This window comes from Apodemus sylvaticus, chromosome 3 (genome assembly GCF_947179515.1).
Source record: "Apodemus sylvaticus chromosome 3, mApoSyl1.1, whole genome shotgun sequence".
In the NCBI taxonomy this organism is placed as follows: domain Eukaryota; kingdom Metazoa; phylum Chordata; class Mammalia; order Rodentia; family Muridae; genus Apodemus; species Apodemus sylvaticus.
The window spans coordinates 159025567-159046637 of record NC_067474.1 but is presented as its reverse complement, the minus strand read 5'-3'; the positions used below and the strand labels follow the sequence as shown (position 1 = coordinate 159046637).

At 36.9% G+C, this 21071-nt stretch overlaps 1 protein-coding gene across 1 annotated transcript; it reads right to left on the bottom strand.

Moving 5' to 3' along the window:
* Positions 1-9189: 9189 nt before the first annotated feature.
* LOC127680183 (vomeronasal type-2 receptor 116-like) lies at positions 9190-20480 on the bottom strand. Its single transcript, XM_052175746.1, has 6 exons — positions 20284-20480; positions 19090-19381; positions 18023-18835; positions 16410-16637; positions 12482-12605; positions 9190-10109 (listed from the first exon to the last, which is right to left on the bottom strand). The coding sequence occupies exons 1-6, from the start codon at positions 20478-20480 to the stop codon at positions 9190-9192; spliced, it is 2574 nt and encodes an 857-aa protein (XP_052031706.1).
* Between the last annotated feature and the right edge of the window lie 591 nt (positions 20481-21071).

The following is a 21071-nucleotide window of genomic DNA, read 5'->3' as shown; positions in this document are numbered from 1 at the left end:
CTCAGGGCTATGAGTTTTCCTCTTAGCACTGCTTTCATTGTGTCCCATAGATTTGGGTATGTTGTGTTTTCATTTTCATTGTGTTCTAAAAAGTCTTTAATTTCTTTCTTTATTTCTTCCTTGACCAAGGTATCATTGAGTAGAGTATTGTTCAATTTCCACGTGTATGTGGGTTTTCTGTTGTTTCTGTTGCTATTGAAGACCACTTTTATTCCATAGTGATCAGATAGGAGGCATGGGATTAGTTCTATCTTCTTATATTTGTTGAGGTCTGTCTTGTGACCAATTATATGGTCGATTTTGGAGAAGGTACCATGTGGTGCTGAGAAAAAGGTATATTCTTTTGTTTTAGGATAGAATGTTCTATATATATCAGTTAAATCTAATTGGTCCAAAGCTTCAATTAGTTTCATTGTGTCCTTGTTTAGTTTCTGTTTTCCTGATCGGTCCATTGAGGAAAGTGCAGTGTTGAAGTCACCCACAATTATTGTGTTAGGTGCAATGTGTGCTTTGAGTTTTAATAAAGTTTCTTTTATGAAAGAGGGTGCCCTTGCATTTGGAGCATAGATGTTCAGGATTGAGAGTTCTTCTTGTTGTATTTTCCTTTGACCAGCAAGAAGTGTCCCTCAGGGTCTCTTTTGATGACTTTGGGTTGAAAGTCAATTTTATCTGATATTAAAATGGCTACTCCAGCTTGTTTCCTGAGACCATTTGCTTGTAAAATTGTCTTTCAGCCTTTTACTCTAAGGTAGTGTTTGTCTTTGACCCTGAGGTGTGTTTCCTGTAAGCAGCAAAATGTAGGGTCCTGTTTACGTATCCAGTCAGTTAGTCTGTGTCTTTTTATTGGGGCATTGAGTCCATTGATGTTAAGAGATATTAAGGAATAGTGATTGTTACTTCCTATCATTTTTGACGTTATATTTTAAATTTGATTGCTTAACTTCTTTTGGGTTTGATGAAAGGTTACTATCTTGCTTTTTTCAGGGTGAAGTTTCCCTCCTTGTATTGGTGTTGTCCTCCTATTATCCTTTTTAGGGCTGGGTTTGTGGATAGATATTGGGTAAACTTGGTTTTGTCGTGAAATATCTTAGTTTCTCCATCTATGGTGATTGAGAGTTTTGCTGGATATAGTAGTTTTGGTTGGCATTTGTGTTCTCTTAGAGTCTGCTTGAGATCTGCCCAGGACCTTCTAGCCTTCATAGTCTCAGGTGAAAAGTCTGCTGTGATTCTGATAGGTCTTCCTTTATATGTTACTTGGCCTTTTTCTCTTACTGCCTTTAATATTCTTTCTTTGTTTAGAACATTTGGTGTTTTGATTATTATGTGACGGGAAGTATTTCTGTTCTGGTCCAGTCTGTTTGGAGTTCTGTAGGCTTCTTGTATATTCATGGGCATCTCTCTCTTTAGGTTAGGGAAGTTTTCTTCCATAATTTTATTGAAGATATTTGCTGGCCCTTTAAGTTGTAAATCTTCACTCTCATCTATGCCTATAATCCTTAGGTTTGGTCTTCTCATTGTGTCCTGGATTTCCTGGATATTTTGGGTTACAAGCTTTTTGCATTTTGCATTTTCTTTAACTGTTGAGTCCATGGTTTCTATGGAATCTTCAGCATCTGAGATTCTTTCTTCTGTTTCTTGTATTCTGTTGTTGATATTTGCATCTCTGTCCCCTGATTTCTTCCCAAGGCTTTCTATCTCCAAAGTTGTCTCCTTTTGAGTTTTCTTAGTTGTTTCTACTTCTGATTTTAGATCCTGGATGGTTTTGCTTAGCTCCTTCACTTGCTTGTTTGTGCTTTCCTGTAATTCTTTAAGAGATTTTTGTGATTTTTCTTTCATGACCTCAGCCTGTTGACCAAAGTTCTCCTGTATTTCTTTAAGAGATTTTTGTGTTTCGTCTTTCAGGACCTCAGCCTGTTGACCAAAGTTCTCCTGTATTTCTTTAAGTGTTTTTTGCATTTCCTCCTTGTTGGCTTTTGTATTCTCCTGGATTTCTTTCAATGATTTTTGTGTTTCCCTTGCAAGGGCTTCTAACTTTTGATCCATTTTCTCCTGAATGTCCTTCATGTGTTCCTGTACCAGCATCATGACCAGTGATTTTAAATCCAAATCTTGTTTTACTGGTGTGATGGGGTATCCAGGACTTGCTGGTAGAGGAGAATTGGGTTCAGATGTTGCCATATTGCCTTGATTTCTGTTAGTGACGTTCCTGCGTTTGCCTTTTGCCATCTAGCTCTCACTGGTGTTACTTGGTCTTGTCAGTGCTGGACTCACCAGTGCAAGCTGCCCCTTCCCCGTTGGCCTCTGGTGCACAGCTTACACCCTGCACTGCCTGTAGACAGGGTGCTGTTGTCCAGGCTGTTCAGATCCCGAAGCAGGCACCTGAAGGCTCCCGCTGGGGCCCGCAGGATTTATTGGAGCACACCGACTTCTCCCAGCTGGCCGCCCGGAAGCTCCCACTAGCCTCTTGAGGGACCTGGAGATGTGGTGCGGCCACCCAGGCTGATCTGAAGCGGAGAGAGTTGACCTGAGGGCTTCTGCCTGAGGCCTTGCCCCAGATTGTGTCTGTGGACCAGATGGAACCCGTGTGCACCCCCAGGGAGCTCCGAAGGTGTATGCTGCTGTGACCTCCCCTGTGTTCCGCTCACTCCGCTGGGCAGCCGATTTCCCCAACCGTGCTGGCGCACACTAGGTTAGCCTTGTCGCCCAGGCCCTGAGTCCAGGCAAAAGCCAGGGAGGCCAAGGTCCGAGCAAAGTTCCCCTAGGGCTATGACTGTTATTTGGGTCCGCCAGGTGACCTGGATGGCGGGCGTGCGCGTCCGCGCTCCCCGAAAGCACCGGGAGAGTCTGTTGTGCTAATAACCTCCTGGGCGGGTTGACACACAGATGGCCCACCAAGCCGCCCAGTCCTTGGGGTCAGTCCTGTGCCTTTTGGGGCCTAGACCCCCGTTTTGTTAGTCTCAGGCTAGGCTTGTTAGCCGTCTCTGCCCTCCCGAGCACTCTGGGTCCTGTAGGCAAAATGGCGGCGCGTGCGCCGGCCAGGGCAAAAAAAACTCCTGGCTGGGTTGGCGCCCCGATGGCCACTCGAACATCCCAGGGCCTGGGTGCAGGCCAATGCCCGTCAGGCTCAGACCCCTGCGGTGTTGGGCCTAGGATTATGTTTGTGTACCTCAGTTTGTCCGATCTCTGGAGCCCGGAATCAAGATGGAGGTGAGTCTCTCCTGACTGGCGGGAAGCCGAGTTCTGAAGTGGCTTCCGTGCAGCGAAAGGCTCCGCAGAACCGCAGCTGCTTGCCGTCCGGCTGGTCAGCGAAGGTCAGTGGTTGTGGGCGCAGGGCCTAACTGGACCCTGTGTCGCCTTGATTCCACCGCTGATGGCCCTTCAGCCGGACCAGCTACTGCTGCCGCCGCCACTGCCGCCGCCGCCCCCAATGCTCGCTATTCTGTATTCTTACTTGTCCTCTTAATTTTTTATTAGATATATTCTTTATTTACATTTCAAATGATTTCCCCTTTCCTAGTCCCCCGCCACAACTTTAATTGCTCTATAATACAGCTTCAAGTCAGGGATGGAGATTCCCCCAGAAGTTCTTTTAGTGTTGAGAATAGTTTTCGCTATCCTTTTTTTACTTGTTTGTTTTTGTTATTGCAAATGAATTTGCAAATCACTCTTTCGAATTCTATGAAGTATTGAGTTGGAATTTTGATGAGGGTTTCATTGAATCTGTAGATTGCTTTTGTCAAGATGGCCATTTTTTTTTATTTTTTTTTATTTTTTACTATAGAAATCCTGCTAATCCATTAGCATGGGAGATCTTTCTATCTTCTGAGAACTATGATTTCTTTCTTCAGAGACTTGAAGTTCTTGTCATGCAGATATTTCACTTGCTTGGTTATATCACACCAATGTATTTTTATACTTTATGAGACTATTGTGAAAGATGTTGTTTCCTTAATTTCTTTCTCAGCCTGCTTATCTTTTGAGTAGAGGAAGGCTACTGATTTGTTTAATTTTATATCTAGCCACTTTGCTGAAGTTGTTTATCAGGATTAGGAAATCTCTGGTGGAATATTTTGGGTTACATAAGTATAATTATATATCAGCTACTAATAGTGATATCTTTAACTTCTTTATTTCCAGTTTGTATACCTTTGGCCTCCTTTTGTTGTCTAATTGCTCTGGCGTGGAGTTTGAGTACTATATTGAGTAGGTAGGGAGAGAGTGGGCAGCCTTGTCTAGTCCCTGATTTTAGTGGAATTGCTTCAGGTTCCTCTCCATTTAGTTTGATGTTGGTTATTGGGTTGCTTTATTTTGTTTTACTATGTTTAGTTATAGACCTTGAATTCCTGATCTTTCTAAGACTTTTACCATGAAGGAGTGTTGGATTTTGTCAAATGCTTTCTCAGCATCTTATGATATGATATTGTGGTATTTTTTATGAGTTTATTTGTATAGTGTATCCACATTGAAATCCACATTGATCAATTTCTATATATAGAACCCTCCCTGCATTCCTAGGATGAAGCCTCCTTGATCATGGTGAATGATCATTTTGATGTGTTCTCAGATTTTCTTTATGAGAATTTTATTGAGTATTATTGCATCGATACTTATAAGGAAAATTGGTCTGAAGTTCTCTTTCTTTGTTGAGTCTTTGTATGGTTTGGTATAAGCGTAATTGTGGGATCACAGTATGAATTGGGTAATTTTCCTTCTGTTTATATTTTGTGGGATAGTTTGAAGAATATTTGTAATAGCCCTTCTTTGAATATTTGATACAATTCTGCATAAAAACCATTTGGAACTGGGCTTATTTGGTTGGAAGATTTAATGACTGATTCTATGTCTTTAGGGGTTTTAGGTTTTTTTCAACAATTTTGTTGAAGATATTTATTGGCTCTATAAGTTAGAAATCCTTGCTCTCTTATATATCTATTATCTGTAGATTTGATCTTCTCATTGTGTCCTGGATTTTCTGGATGTTTTGGGTTAGGAATTGTTACATTTTGCATTTTTTGACTGCTGTGCTGAGATTCTCTCTTCTAGCTTGTATTCTGTTGGTGCTATTTGCATCTATGACTCCTGATCTCTTTCCTAGGTTTTCTAACTCCAGGGTTGTCTCCCTTTGTGATTTCTTTAAAGTTTCTATTTCCATATTTAGATCCTGGATGGGTTTGTTCAATTCCTTCACTTGTTTGTTTGTGTTTTCCTGTAATTCTCTAAGGGATTTTTGTGCTTCCTCTTTAATGGCTTCTACCCGTTGATCTGTGTTATCCTTTTTTTCCTTAAGGGAGTTATTTATGTCCTTGTTAAGTCTTCTATCATCATTATGATATGTGATTTTAAATCAGAATCTGAGTTTTTGGTATGTTTATGTATCTAGGACTTGCTGTGATGGGAAAACTGGCTTCTGATGATGCCACCTAGCTTTGGTTTCTGTTGTTTACATTCCTGTGCTTGCCTCTCACCTTACAGTTATCTCTGCTGTCAGTTTGTTTTGCTGTCTTTGACTGGAGTTTGTCCCTCCTGTGAGCCTGTGAGCTTCTGATCTAGGTATGTCAACACTCCTGGAAGAGCAGCTCTCTCTTTATAGGATTTGAGTTTGGATAACTGTGGTACAGCATCAGCTCTAAGGTGCAGGTGGGCACCAGAAGTCTCAAAGCCTCATTCTCAACTCTATTCCTACTTGCATATTATTAAAGAACCTGAGAAAGGAAAGTTAATAAAATATTTTTTTATGAAAGAAATTTACCATTTATAGCATTGGCCCAGGGATATTTAAGCTATAAATTATTTTATCATTGATAGTTCCTATATAATATGGTAGTATTTTGACCAAAGTTTTATTTTAAGAGTTGTACAGGGCCATGCAGGAGGAATGATGACTGGCTTTAGAACTCAGGGAATATGGCCCACTGGTTAGCACAAAACAATAACACCTTGGTTAAGGCAAGGTTCCAAGGACTGTGTCCTAAAAATTTTATGCTGTTATGGGTTTCTTCTCTGCTTGCTGTCACCACTTCTGTCTTAATCTAATAATTGCATAAAAACTCCAAATGGACTTGCAACTGTTCAGTGTGCAGTATCTCTGGCAATAATAATAATACTTAATCTTTTTCAGGCATTGCTTCTGGAGCAGAGGATTGATTCAATCATTCCTTAGGAAATAACTTAAAAAATATATTTTCAGCAATAATCACCCCCCTTAGAACGCATTTGGAAAACTAAAATTATTAGGGAAACAAGCTTAAGATGATTCTGTTACTAGATGTAGATCTGATGTATAAAATCTAAAAGAACAATTTGAAGTTCAGAAGGGCATACTTTTGTTAGTTAATCCAGGGAGTTTTAAAGGTCACAAGACAAGAAAAATGGCAGCACTGCCTGATGTACCTCTGAGACTGACTGGTGATGATTGATTTCTCATACCCAGTTTTGTATTCAGGTAACTGATATAATTTAATAAGAATTGCTGATTAGTAAATATGAATTCAAATCATTTAAAATACATATGATTGATTTTGTATAAAAGTAATGCTTTTTGATTTTTTACAAGGTTACTTTTAATGATAAATAATAGCACATTCTGGGGAGGGTAAGGAGAGACAGGGACATTCCTCCATTGCTGCTGCGAGTTTTAACTGGTACAACCACTCTCAAAATCAAACTTGTGGTTCCTTAGAAAATTGGAAATAGTTCTTCCTGAATACTCAGCTATACCAGTTCTGGGCATATACCCAAAAGATGCACCAGTATACCATAAGGACACGAGCTCCACCCTGTTCATTATTGCCTTATCATTATGGTCAAGCTGGAAACAACACAGACATCCTTCAGTGGAAGAATAGATTCAGACTGATTGGTTCAATTACACAGTGTAATTCTATTCAAGTATTAAAAACAAGGGCTGTAGCCAGGTGGTGGTGGCACATGCCTGTAATTCCAGCACTCTCGAGGCAGAGCCAGGCAGATTTCTGAGTTTGAGGCCAGCCTGGTCTACAGAGTGAGTTCCAGGACAGCCAGGGTTACACAGAGAACCCTGTCTTGGAGAAACCAAATCCAATAAAACAAAAAAAAACAAACAAGCAAACAAACAAACAAACAAAAAAACAAGGATTGTATGATATTTGACAGAAAATGTATGGAACTAGAAAATATTATCCCAAGTAAAAGAATCCAGAATTAAAAGGATATATATGGTATGTAGTCTTTTATAAGTGCATATTAGTCAACATTAACTGTGATACAACTTACAGTCCATGTGAATTTTAACAAGAAGTAAGAACCAAAACTGAATACTTCAATCTTACTTAGAAGGGAAAGCAAAACAATTATGGGAGACAGGGGGAAGTAAGTACTTGTGTGGGAGATGGGATGGTGAGGGAAAAGGGAGACAGGATCAGGTATGGTGAGAAGTAGAAGAGAAGCCCAGAGGACAGGAAAAATAAATAGGAATATGAAGTTGCAGGGATGTGGTTGGGAAGAGTGGAGGTTTTCTAGAAAGTCTCAGATATCTGGGATGTGAGAGTCTTATATATATATACATATATATGTATATATATGAGTAAACATTGTATAGGAGTATGTTGGAGCTTTATAACTTCAAACATATATGTCTTTCTGTCTGTCTGTCTGTATGTATGTGAATATGTATGTGTACATATTTTACATATGTACACAAATATGTGTGCATATGTGTGTGTTTGTATGCATAAACTGTGAGTAAGAGTTTGTTGGAACTTTGTTCCATTGTTCATACCTCCACATATGTTTATATGTAAAGGTGTTTGGGTGTATTTTGGGGCTTTCTCCTTCCACTGTGTGTGTGTGTGTGTGTGTGTGTATATATATATATATATACATATGTATATATATGTATGTATCTTTATTATGTGAGAAATAGTTGGAACCTGGTTTTTAGAACTTTGTTACATTTACCCATATACATATATGTGCATCTGTACATATATCTATATATGTGCATGTATGAAATTCTTGGAGCCCGCCTGTTGAGAATTTGTTCCGTCCACTTGCTACTATGTGTATATGTGTATATATGAGTTTATGTGAAATGCTTGGAACCTGATATAAGAGCATCAAATGTGTGCTCCAGCCATCAAATGTGTGAGCATGTATGTGTTTGTCTCTCTGTGTGTATAAATGAATGTATTTATATAAGTTGCTAGAACTTATATTTGGTTCAACCATTGTGTGTTTTTGTGCTAATGTGCTTGTGCATGTAAATGTGTATGTTTCTGTGCATGTGTCTGTGAATGGTTGATTCCCTCCTCCCCCATTTTCCCTTCTCTAAACCCTGAATGTCATAGCTAGTAGTTCCTGCGAATTTCTGGACTAACAACCCATGTCAGCTGATCTCAGCAGCCTCTCACCAGCTACCTGCCTTGGGTTACTCTGTGGTGACAAAGCTGATTTTTTGCACAGAGTCATCTAAATTCACACATAGAAGAGATTATTATAACAAGTTGTGCTTTCCCTGACAGTTTCACAATTGTATGTCTTTGATGATATAAAAATTTTAAAGTGTCTGAATGTAAACCCAGACATCTTTACCCATATCTGATCCTTTCTCTGTAGGTTTCTGTAATTCTGACCCCTTAGGAGAACACTGAAGAGCAAACTCCCAATGTAGCATTTTTGTATCATTCTTCTATATACTTTTAAATTTAAAGTAATTTAATTGTGTGCACATGTGTATATGTGTGTGAATTTGTGTGTCTCATTATGTGCATAGTTTCAGGTAAATATGCAGCCCAAAAGAGAACATCTGGATCTTTGTAGCTATTGTTACAGGTGTTTAATAACAGCAATTGCTGGGTCTGAGTATTGACTCAGTTCCTCTACAAGAACAGGCCATGATTATATCTGCAGAGACATCAATTCATCTTTGGAAATATTCTAACAGCCTGTTGATAAAAATGTTCTTCTCTCCTCTATGATCCTAGAAGAACTCCTATAGCTCATAGAATGGATCAGGATTCTATTATATCTTTCTATCAAAGAGTAAGATTGTTTTAGAACATTGTAGAAGATTATAGGATCGTTGGGAATATCAGTAGGCATGGTATGACAATATCATGAGAGGAAACTGTGAGAGATTTTCCAAAAGCAGATAGGTATAGCTTTAAAATAAAATATTTGGTGATTATGAACCAAGTATACATTTTTCATAATTTATAAAATGTGAGCACGTGAAGATGATTTCTCCCTGATCATTTCAAGAGAATTTTGATCTGGTCTAAACAATATTGTGTAACATTTGGGAACAAAGATGAAACCCAGCATCCCTGCACTGGAGGCCAAAGTGGAGAAGATTTCCACAGCCACCATGACCTTGCCTTTGGTGCTATGGTAAACGGGGATGAAAGTGACCCAGACACTGCAGAACACCAGCATGCTGAATGTTATGGATTTGGCTTCATTAAAGGCACCAGGAAGGTTTCTGGCAAAGAAAGCCAGAGTGAAGCTCCCAAAGGCCAGAGTAGCCAAGTATCCCAGAACACAGTAAAAGGCATTGACTGAACCCTTGTAGCAAACAATGATGATGTGGCCATGCTCAGATTGTGAATCGATATCAACAGAAGGAGGAGAAGCTCCCAGCCAGACTGCACATACAATAATTTGGATGAGAGTACAGACAGGAATGATGTAGTTAGATGCCCCTGAAATTAGACAGTACTTCATCATTCTTTGTGAGGCTGTGATTTTGAATGCCAGAACTACAGTAATTGTTTTAGCTAAGACAGTGGAAACAGAAACAGTGAATACAACTCCAAATGTGATTTGCTGTAGGATGCAGGTGGCTGGGTTTGGATGGCCAATGAAGAGCAAGGGGCAGAGGAAACAAAAGATGAGTGAGATGAGCAAGATGTAGGTGAGCATTCTGTTATTGGCCTTCACAATGGGAGTGCTGTGGTGCTTCACAATGACCCCAAGAACCACAGTTGTGACTGCAGAGAAGCACAAGGAGATTGAGGAAAGTGCCATGCCCAAGGGTTCTTCATAGCTGAGAAATACAACAACTTTAGGAATGCAGTGATTCTGTTCTGTGTTAGCATATTTGTCCTCTGGACACTGGACACAGTAGTCCACATCTAATGGAGAAACGAGATATTGTTATTGCTGCTTTAGTAATTTTACTGACAGGATATCTCATTTAAGCATATAGAAGGAGTGTTGCAAAATACGAGTTTTGTTGGTGTGAACGCATTGCAAGTCATTCTTACATGAAATAATTGACTCCATTTTTTAATGGTGATCATTAGGGAAATGAAGGCAATAAATGTTTTTGTCTATTTTAATACATCATTTTGGTTATTTATTATGGATGTGTATATTTTTGCGTGTGTTTACATATAAAAGTAACAGAATGTATCATTAACTTGAGAATGATTAGGTTTATACAGGGGAAGTGTGAGGATGAGAGTGAGACTTGGAATTTATGCAAACATAATATTGATGATTGTTACTGCAAAAATAATTTAAAATATCATTCCAAGTTTTGTAGTTTTATAACTAGTAATACCAGATTCCTAGGCCTTTTCATAAAGAGGCAGTTAGCCTAGTGCTGAAGGTAAAAAGCTCTAGAATTCCACCATTATCTGTGTAGGAAATCTGATTGCCATTGCACTGAATCATGGAATGATTGCCATAAGGAATAATATACTTCCAAGATTAGAAGTCTTTTACATGGAACCATGCATTTGTCAAGACCTGTTATTATTTTATTTGTTTAAGTGCTTAGGAATTTAGCTTGGTTGTGAGCAAAAACCATTGCTTTTGGAGAACACTTGAATATGGTTCACAGTGCCAATGTCATGTGTCTCCAAACAGCCTTGTTGAATTACTTATGGGTCTGTTTAATGTAGAACTGCATGAATAACAGAAAGCGACAGATAGGAGTTAGTTACCTCCTACTATCTGAAGGATTTTTGGGCTAAACCTACAATATCATTCTCAGTGGAAAAGATTTAACTGCTAAGACATCTTACTATCAATAAATGTCCTTTAGGATTTCACTTCAGTTATATAGGTTGGAACAAAAAGGATCAGAAAAACTGTATGCCTGCCATTTGTATTTAGTTCATCCTGACTAAATAGATATTTGACTAACACGGGCTGTGCTATTGCCAATCCTGTTTGAAATCTGTGGTTAATTCTTTTCAGAGAAAAAACAATATTAATGTGTTCTATTGTGGAAAAATTTGAATGGGTACTACGTGTAATAGTAATGAATAGAGGATCCCTCATGTTTTTAAATCATGTGTCAAGACTGATTCTCAGTTTTCTAAATTCTAAATGACATTTAACTTGTGAAAAAAAGAATGTTCTGTGTTATGCAAAATATTCTCTATAGGGAGAAAATACTCATTTAAATATCTCATTTTATGAGTTTTAATTGCCCTTTTCATTCATCTTACAGAGGATTTGGATTTTTTTTTTACCCATACCCACACACTGTATTTTGTCTTCCATGTGCTTTTGTACATGCAAGGTAAGCATAGCCTTAGGGAAAACTATATGTATCAAGGCAAATTAAGTGCATTTGTTAAAGATTCATAATCTACATACTTTTTTATAGAACATTAAGCAGTAGATACAACTTGAGTACACTTAAGTTTTCTTGTAAAAACTATTTATTTGAGAGTATGTCATGAACTTTGAATTTTCAAGGAATCAAAGTTATAGGACAATTTCTACTTTTTTTTCTTAATAAAGACATTCAAATAATTGTATTCCTTCCGGAGGACCCTGCTATACCTCTCCTGGGCTTATACCCAAAGGATTCCCCGGCATGCAATAAGGACACTTGCTCCATTATGTTCATAGCAGCCTTATTTATAATAGCCAGAAGCTAGAAAGAACCCAGATGCCCCTCAATGGGGGAATGGTTACAAAAAATGTGGAATATTTACACAATGGAGTGCTACTCAGCAATTAAAAACAATGAATTCATGAAATTTTTAGGCAAATGGTTGGATTTGGAAAATATCATCCTAAGTGAGGTAACCCAATCACAAAAGAACACACATGGAATGCAATCTCTGATAAGTGGATATTAATTAGCCCAGAGGCTCTGAATACCCAAGGCACAATTATCATAACAAATGACTCCCATGAAGAAGTAAGAAGAGGGTCCTGATCCTGTAAAGGCTTGATCTAGAATTGGAGGAGAGCACCAGGACAGAGAAAAAGGAGAGAGGTGATTAGAGAATGGGTGGAGAGAAGGTTTATGGGACATATGGGGAGGGGGGAACTGGGAAAGGGGACATTATTTGGAATGTAAACAAAGAATATAGAAAATAAAATATATTTATATAAAAAATAATTGTATTCGTATAATGACTAACTTAGGACAGAGATATATTTTATTTTTTAAACTTTCATTTTAAATTACTTCAGCATTCCAATATGGGAGCAAGATGATAATCCATTTGAAGAACTTACTCAAGTTGGAAATACTCACTTGTTTCATTAGAAATTTCCATTTCTGGGCAGGGTTTGCAATGGAAACAGCATGCTGCCATTCCATCCATCCCAAGTTTTCTAAATCCAGGACCACAATTAGCACTGCACACAGAAGTTGGCATCTAATGAAAAGTAGACATATGCTGTTAACAGGAGATTTACTTACCCCTTCCATAATTATATTAGCATGTCTAATCTTACATACATAAACAAAGCTAACAGATTTTACTTAGCACATTATATAATGACATATCAACATATGGAAAAAATTGTGGAAAAATTGAATTGTTTCCTACCTTTCTTTCGAGAAGAAAACTTATTAGCATTTTGTGTGAAAAACACTACAGAGGTTTCAAGATAAATTCGAATTAATTATTGTCACCTGAACACAGAAAACAGTGTAAAGGCACAAAGAATCATAATTGAGAAATTATCTCCATCAGACTAGTCTGTCATCAATGTGAGGCATATATTAAATTGTAAATTGAGGTAGGAGTGCCAAGCCTATTGGAAGCAGTGTTGTCAGTAGCCAGTGGTGCATTACAAACCATGCAGAACAAGCCAGTAAGCAGAGTTTCTTGAGTGACTCTGTTTCAGTCGCATTATCCAGATCCATGCCTTTTCTTCCCTTGACTGTAACCCATGAGTCAAATTGGCTTTTTCCTCTTCAATTTGCTTATAGTTACTGTTTAATACATTGTAGCAAAATAGGAGCAAAGCCCATACAAAACAGGGGAAATAATGTCTCACATATAGGGTAATGAAAATAACCTCAACATTAGGACAGCAAAACTTAACAAAGTAAGAGAAAACATATAAACAGCAGCCTATGACCAGTCCTATTCCATTTGTGGTTAGCAGGTGCTGAGTTTCTGTATAGTGAGCAGGAAGTTTGAGTCTTTCCTGCAGTAAAAAGACTACAGAGCCTGAAAATGGTGTGAAAACCTGAGGACGATTTAGATTGTTTAACGTTAATTCAAGTATTTCTGAAACTAAGAAAATCTTGGCTTTAAATGAATCTCAGGATGGGTATCTATATGCTGAATTGGAATGTTTCTAATATTTGCATGCTGAATTTGCTTCATTTGTTTTTGTTAGGTTCCAATAGCCATCACAGAGTCTGTTATCCACAGATTCATCTCATCATCTCCAGAAATACAGAGAAACACAGCTCTTCCTTTTTTTTTTTTTTTGTTGTTGTTTTTGTCTTCCTTTGCAGTATTAGTAGATCTTAACTTCCTTTATAGATCAGGGTACAAGATTTTCCTTCTTTTAATGTATTTATTTTTTTAATTTATTTCCACACTAAGATTTTAAAGACTATTTTTGGACAAGTTCTGAACATGCATTTCCTTGTCCATAATCTGCTCAATTCATTTAAGGCAGAGCATCCATGGCAGCCTGGGTTTGAGTAGAGTCAATGCAAAAGTCTGACTGAGCAGAAATGCATAGAGCTACTCCTGATTCATAATTAAAAAATGTTGATTAAGGACGTGTCACTACAAAATCTTGGTGTCATTTCTGATTTTAATTTATATTCTTTGATTCTCCTGTCCATGTAGTACAATATCATCAATAGGTTTGCCATAGAAATCTTCATTATTGCAACATGCATTCTCCTAGATTGTCAGATTTTTGTTAATTCTTTTTAAAATTCTGAAATGATGGTACACTACATTAAGAGTATTTTCTTGATGCTTGTTTTTGTATATAATATAGCATAATCCTTTAGTTTAATTGTGTGATGTTTTATATGTAAATGGTATTCATACAATGAAGCATACTTGCATTCATGGAATGAAGTCATTTGTGCACAGGGACTGATATTTTAGTTGTGTTGTTGACATCTGTTGATAGATGTTTAGTTAAGAATTATTTTAGGCATGTCCATAATGATTAATAAGGTAGTAATCTAATTACGTTTCTTTTGTTCTACTTCATGATGTTGCTCTCCCCACCTCCATTTTTACAGATGTTCTCTGTTCTTGTATATAAGGAAGTTTTTTTTAATTCACGATTTTAACCATCATGAAGCTTGATCATTATGTGGGACTCCTAAGAGCAGTACTGGGGTCTCTATCTTACTTTGTTGCCTTCCTTTGAGATACTTTACCCCTACTGGGATGTTCTGAAACGTGTTATACGGAAACATGTTGCTGTGGGCGGGGACACTCCCCTTTTTGGAAGAATGAATGTGTAGTAGATGGGAGGGAGGGGATGGATAGGAGAAGGAATAGGAGTAGAAGAGGGTGTGTAAATGCTTAACAGTATGTAAAGTGAATGAATAAATGAATGAATGAGCAAACTACATTTAAAAATGATTGAAGCTGGTGGAACTAACTCTTAACAAGAGAGAGACTTTCTATGATGGGGGGGGGGCGGGGGGAGGGGGCGCGTTGGTGCGGGTTCTCTCCTGTAGCTTTCATATCTGCTTCTTGTTCCATAATAAATTTTAAGTAAAATTTGTCAAGGATTATTTCATTTCGAAAGTTGAGTATCTGCTATTTCAGAGTTGCTATTTATATACTTCTACTAGACAGATGCCTACTTTCCTCACATTATTTTGGATATGTACAGCTGCAATATTATGGAAATGCAGTTGATACCTAGAGTGGCTTCTTCTCTGTCTTGTTCTCATAGGTTTTAAATTTGATCTTTTAATCATACTTCCTTGTTCACCTATGAGCTGCATTTTTCTTTTTGTTTTATCTTTGTCATAGTTTGAATTTCTAATTCTTATGTCTTTTTCTTCAGGTCTTGTGATCCTATCCTCAATTTGGAGCATGTCTTTTGTCAGACTATTCACTGAGATATCTATTGGGTTTATTTTGTTTTTCCTTTGCTATCCTCTAAATGGCACTCAGTTTTATAGCTTCGTTTTCAGCTCTTATATTCTTTTGCCTAAGCATGGAATTCTTACTCACAATGAGGAAGAATACGAACTTTAAGTTTTATACTATCAGAGCACCATGAGATATTAATTAAGTTGAAATGGGGTATTTTGAATATGACACATTAAAACTAATCACATCAGAATTCATACTTATGTTATACCTATTATGAACATGAGACATTTAATTTTCAAATTTTCTCAAAAGCAAATTTTTAATACTACCAATTTGTCCTCATATAGAGCATGCAACTCGCACAGACTTCCTATTTTGAATTACTTATGTAAGAATCATGGGACCTGACAAGTTTCCTTTAGTGAGCATTATCTTTTACAAAGTATGATTAAGGGCTGGAGACATGGCTAAATGCTCAAGAACAATTGTTACTCAGGAGGAGGACCCATGAATGATATGCAGCTATCCATATATACTATACATGCAGGTGTTGCACAGATATACATGCAGACAAAACACCCATACCAGCATAAAAAAGAAACAGAAAAATGCAAAGTATAGTTCATAATGCATCTAAATTTGTCATGAAATGTTAATATATGGTTAGCTAGAGATGCAGAGATTGTAGGACTATTTGTTAAACAGGCTTAATAATTACATAATAAAAATTGTTGACTTGGTTATGATGAACTTACTCTGTCTTTACAAAGAATCAAGTGTTTAAACATCCTTTGAAATGTTTTCTCATAAGATTGGAACTCACTTTGTAATAGTAGTAATTGGACTTATAGAATATTGCTCACTATTCTGGAAATAATATAAAATTCTTTTCTAAAATGGTTAATTTAATATTAAAGGCATGAAACAGGTTCTGATATGATGCAAATTCACTGTATTCATGTTGAAAATTCTTAATCAATTACTAAGAAGTGTCATAAAACCTGAAAAAATAAACATAGTATAGGAAGCTACAAATTAGTCTCAAACATGGCAATCAGTTTCACTTCACCAGTTTCAAGAAAGGTTGGATACACACACCTGACAGTGTAATTGAAATTAGTACAGTTAGACTAAACTCACCTGCGAACTTCCTTTTGCCATCTCTATCATATCTTCAGAAAAATGTACCCGTTGACCATTTGGAAAATAGGGACTAAACATTCCTATTTTAACTTTAAATCCAAGGCCCTGTGGGAAATTCCAAATGTAGAAAATATCATACTCTTCCTGCAGTTTGTCTCTTTGGTTCATATTCACTCTGTCCCCGACAGGATTAGTGAAGTGGGTCTTTCTCAGAGAGGAATGCAGCTGAAAGACAGACAGCAGAATAAAGAGTATAGTCTCTTTTTTAAAGTAAGAAAATATATTCTTATTTTATCTTAAAGGGAACTTCATTTACTATATGCTAGTGAAAATATGAGTGAAAGTCAAAGGATGAACAAAATTGCAATGTTGCTGTTATTTTAGTTCTCTAAGAAACTACAAATCAAGCACAAACATACATGTAGACACAAATATATTTGCAATATGAAACAGAAAGATACAGAGTCTTTCATCCATATAGATGCACACATAGCAGAAGCTTACACTTATTTACAGAAACATGCATGAACATATCCAAAGACACATATAAAAACACAGAAACACATAGACATCATATGCATCATAAACATCAAACAGACAGATATACACAAACACATACACACAAAACCACATGCACAGAGAAATATTCATAAGTTCACATAGACATGTATTGACACCTACACAGAGTGACACTTACACACAGAAAAATTTATACTCTCATACATAGAGAAATAGTCAAAAAATGAAAGAACATATAAAAAAGGACAAAACCACAGGCACATGCAGACTCATGCATTGATAATTATACACAGGAATATAAATTTCGACAAAATCGGCCATACAGGAAGAAATGAAAACAGACAAGTATATGTTATTGGCCATAGAAAGATAGAGAGGAAGATTGACAAAAATGTCTGTAAATAACCCATCTCTCTCTATGTCTCTCTCTCTTTCTCTCTCTCCATATATATATATGTAGAGTTCATATATATATACATATATTCATAATCTATATCTATGTCTAAAGTGTATCTCATTATATCTGTAATCTATATCTAGGTATAGACACTGATATAGATATACACACAGATATACAGAAACACAGAAACATACAGAGAGGCAGTGAGAAATATGCATTTGCACACATGACCACACACAAACGTAATAAACTTAATTTTTACATGATTTTCTCTGTAAATACTCTCAGAGCATCAAGTGATACCACCAGCATACAGTGGGACCAGAATTTGTTTGGATCTCTAGTTAAAACAATCCCCTACAATGATTACAATGTACTTGAGAATTAATGAGCCATGAATCTTCATTGAGTGGACACATGAGGATGGGCTCAGTATGGTTTCAGTATTAGAACATGTATGATGATATTCAGGTAATCTGTAACAAAATTAAAGGTCTATGTGGACAGATTATGCCTTCTACACTATTCCCTTAACATTAGAGTTTTATACTAATATCAAGATTTACTTGCTCAATAAAAATTCTTTGTATTTTGTTAAATAATTTTTAGCACACTTGGTTTGGGCATCTTATGATCTCTTAAAACAATAACATTGGTAACAGTATACATCATCTAACAATAGAAACATTACCTTCTTGCAGCTAATATCGAGTTCTTTTCCATTGTCCTTGGGCAGATCATCAATCTTTTGAAAAGTCGTCTCATGGAGTGCATGGGCAAAAGCATACACAGCATTGTATATCTCATAACTCTCTTCAATAAAGGCCATGTCAAAAGTATGTACCATTAACCATTCCAATGAATGATTGGATGAACAGTTCTTCAGTGTCTTACATTTAGAGGTTGAGGCTTCACAGTTAAAGTGCATCCATTCCAGCTTTATCAGATCCTCATCTGAGTATTTGAAAGAGTTCAATGTCTGGACAAAAATTTTAAAACCAGAAATCTCACTATGGTGGTGTCCAAAAGCAAAAGTGCCATAGTCAATACCAAATGTAAAGTCTTTCTTACTAGGACTGATATCCAACTGTGAGGTGGTGACCCATATTCTCTGTATACCTAAAGATTTCCACATTCTAAAGCTCATAGCTATAGTACTGTCTATGTCACCATAAATGATGACAACATTTGTGGATGAAGTCATGATTTGGTTGTAATACACTTCAGCTCTTGACATGTATAAATTCATGCTCAGAGGAATCATGTTGACAAAGGCAAAGCAGACTGTATTTATTTCCATCTCTCTTCTCAAATAGGAGAGAAATTGGATACCTTGATCATTGTCTGAGATAGCCAACCCTACCCAGTTCCAACTGAAATGAATTATGAAGGAGACCATCGCAAGGGCTAGAGATGTATCTTCAGAGGCCATCTGATATAGATAGGGAAAATTTTCATGATCACTCAGGACAGGATGAAAGTTTCCATAAGTAAGATGAAGGAACTAGAAAACAGGAAACAGCATGAGGTACAATGAATTCTTGGAACATGCAAACTCATTTTTCTGCACAGTTCTAGAAATCTTAGCTAGGCATTATTTTCTCCCTCATCTATATTTCATATAAGGAAATGTGGAAGTCACATCAAGTCTGTGAATTGTACTCTTCATGCTGGCATCAACACATATATGATTTCATGACTGAAATTCCACTGCGACTCAATACACACACACATACCCCCCACACACACAAAACTTACCTGCTGAGACATGAAGTTGTTTAAGATTGTATTAAATGACACAGTTTTTGTCCAATTCATTCTTGTAAGTGCCATTACACACTTGGTTAATTCTTTACAATTAAAATTAGGGAGAATATCATGATTTTGTAAACTCACTTGAATGCGATTGTTAAATATGGATTCCCAATAACAATTGTGTTCTGAGAATCCAAATTGTAGAGATATATTTGGCAAAAGATCAGGGTTCCTGTTGATTTCATCTATGGAAAATGCCAAAGCCAGAGCATACTTGCGGTTTTCAGTTTGTGTTCTGTAAAAGGTTACAGTGTTTATCATTGACAGCAATTTACAGATATCATTTGCAGTCAATAAAAAGACAATCTTGCACTGGATTACATTGTCTGCACCCAAGAAAGATAGAAATGATTTTTGTAATGTGGTTGAGATGACAAGGAACCTGGAAGTTCATTAAATGTTGAAATATTCATGAACGGTCTTCTCTCATAAATGAGATGTTACCAGTTTTAGTAACAACATCACTTTTCAAAGAATGCAAACGTATCCCTTAGTGTCCACACATTGCTTTCTTAATATAAACAGAGAGTACAGAACTAAACTTTGTGAGTAGTTAAAGCCAGTGAATATGTATAGATCAAAATATAAACTTCACAGTAGACAGATATCTTAGTTCAGTTTTTGATACAGCATTAGGACACAAATGGGGACCACCTGGAGGAATTTAAGAAATTAACTGAATATCTATACGAAAGTTCTGCACAGCTAGGTGTGTCTCAAACATTAGTGGCCCGAGCACTACAGTAGAAGCTACAATGTGATGGAAGGACCCTTAGCAGACTCCTAAAAACCTAGGATAAACTTATAGAAAATTTATAGGTATTCTTTTGATAAGATACCATTGGCTACTGTGAAATGTAACCTGTCTAGGAGAGGAATTTATGTGGTAGATAAAGGTCCATATTCCTTTATTGCTAAGTTTCCTTCCCTGCACGTGTGGGGCTGATGGAAAAAAATACTAGGTGTAAATTTAAAGTAGTACTGTATCATATAGTCTCTCATAATATTTGGAGTTCTTTCTTGTTTTGCAGGATGAAAAACAGTACAAAAGTCTTATAGCTTTGCTTTTCTCCTCATCCTTAATAGTCTTGGGAACCATTCATAATGAGTTTACATGGAAAACACAAATGAACTTACTCTATATTCAAAATGTGACTGAAATACTCTTTCTCCACAGGCTGTTGTACTGCCTGAATCATAAAGACACATCCTCTTTTCGGGTTTCTATCCTTTTCTTCATTCGGCTTCATTCTCCAAAAGCACCTGGGATAAATAAAATCAGCCACAAGCAGTGGAATGTTGAGAAGGAAGAAGAGTAAAATCAAGGTGAACATATTTTTCCTGTCCTGAGCCTTGGCAGTATTGATCGTGAAGTGCTAAACCGATAAGGAATTCAAACAAGTACTAATGTATCCCCATGTACTATTGTCACTGTGCCCCAGGGAGATGCTACACCTGCATTCGTGTTTACTTTTCTACAGGTGATTCCTCATCCCTGGAGGAATCACTGATACTCTCTCCTGAGAATCTTTATCTGATGTTCTCTGTGCACGTGATAAAATTGGTTGATAAATATAGACTAGGGTTATGTGACTTGATGATTGACCTCACACATGCTTATGTAAATTAAGGTCCCTGGAAAGATTCCACTTTGTGTAAATTTGGTCCCAGGACTGCCTCAAAATCTGTTTATGTGAACACCTTAAATAATATCAATGTATTTAGTTACTTGATTCCTTGTGAGACATGCATGAATGGTTCAGGAAGGACTCAGAAAATCTGAGGTCATGGTTACATACTGGCCATTGTGTCACAAATCCCCAGAGAGGGAAAATCAGCTTCATGCTTAGAGAATTTGATATCCACTGAGAATACAGTATGGACAATGCTACAGCAGTGACAAGTACAAAATACATAAAGAATAT

Excerpts from the sequence above, each read along its gene's own strand:
- LOC127680183 (XM_052175746.1), bottom strand. The coding sequence starts at position 20,480 with ATGTTCACCTTGATTTTACTCTTCTTCCTTCTCAACATTCCACTGCTT. Across the intron at positions 16,638-18,022 it reads TCGATATTAGCTGCAAGAAG|CTGCATTCCTCTCTGAGAAA; the intron begins GTAATGTTTCTA and ends TCTGTCTTTCAG. Across the intron at positions 12,606-16,409 it reads TGGCAAAAGGAAGTTCGCAG|ATGCCAACTTCTGTGTGCAG; the intron begins GTGAGTTTAGTC and ends ACTTTTCATTAG.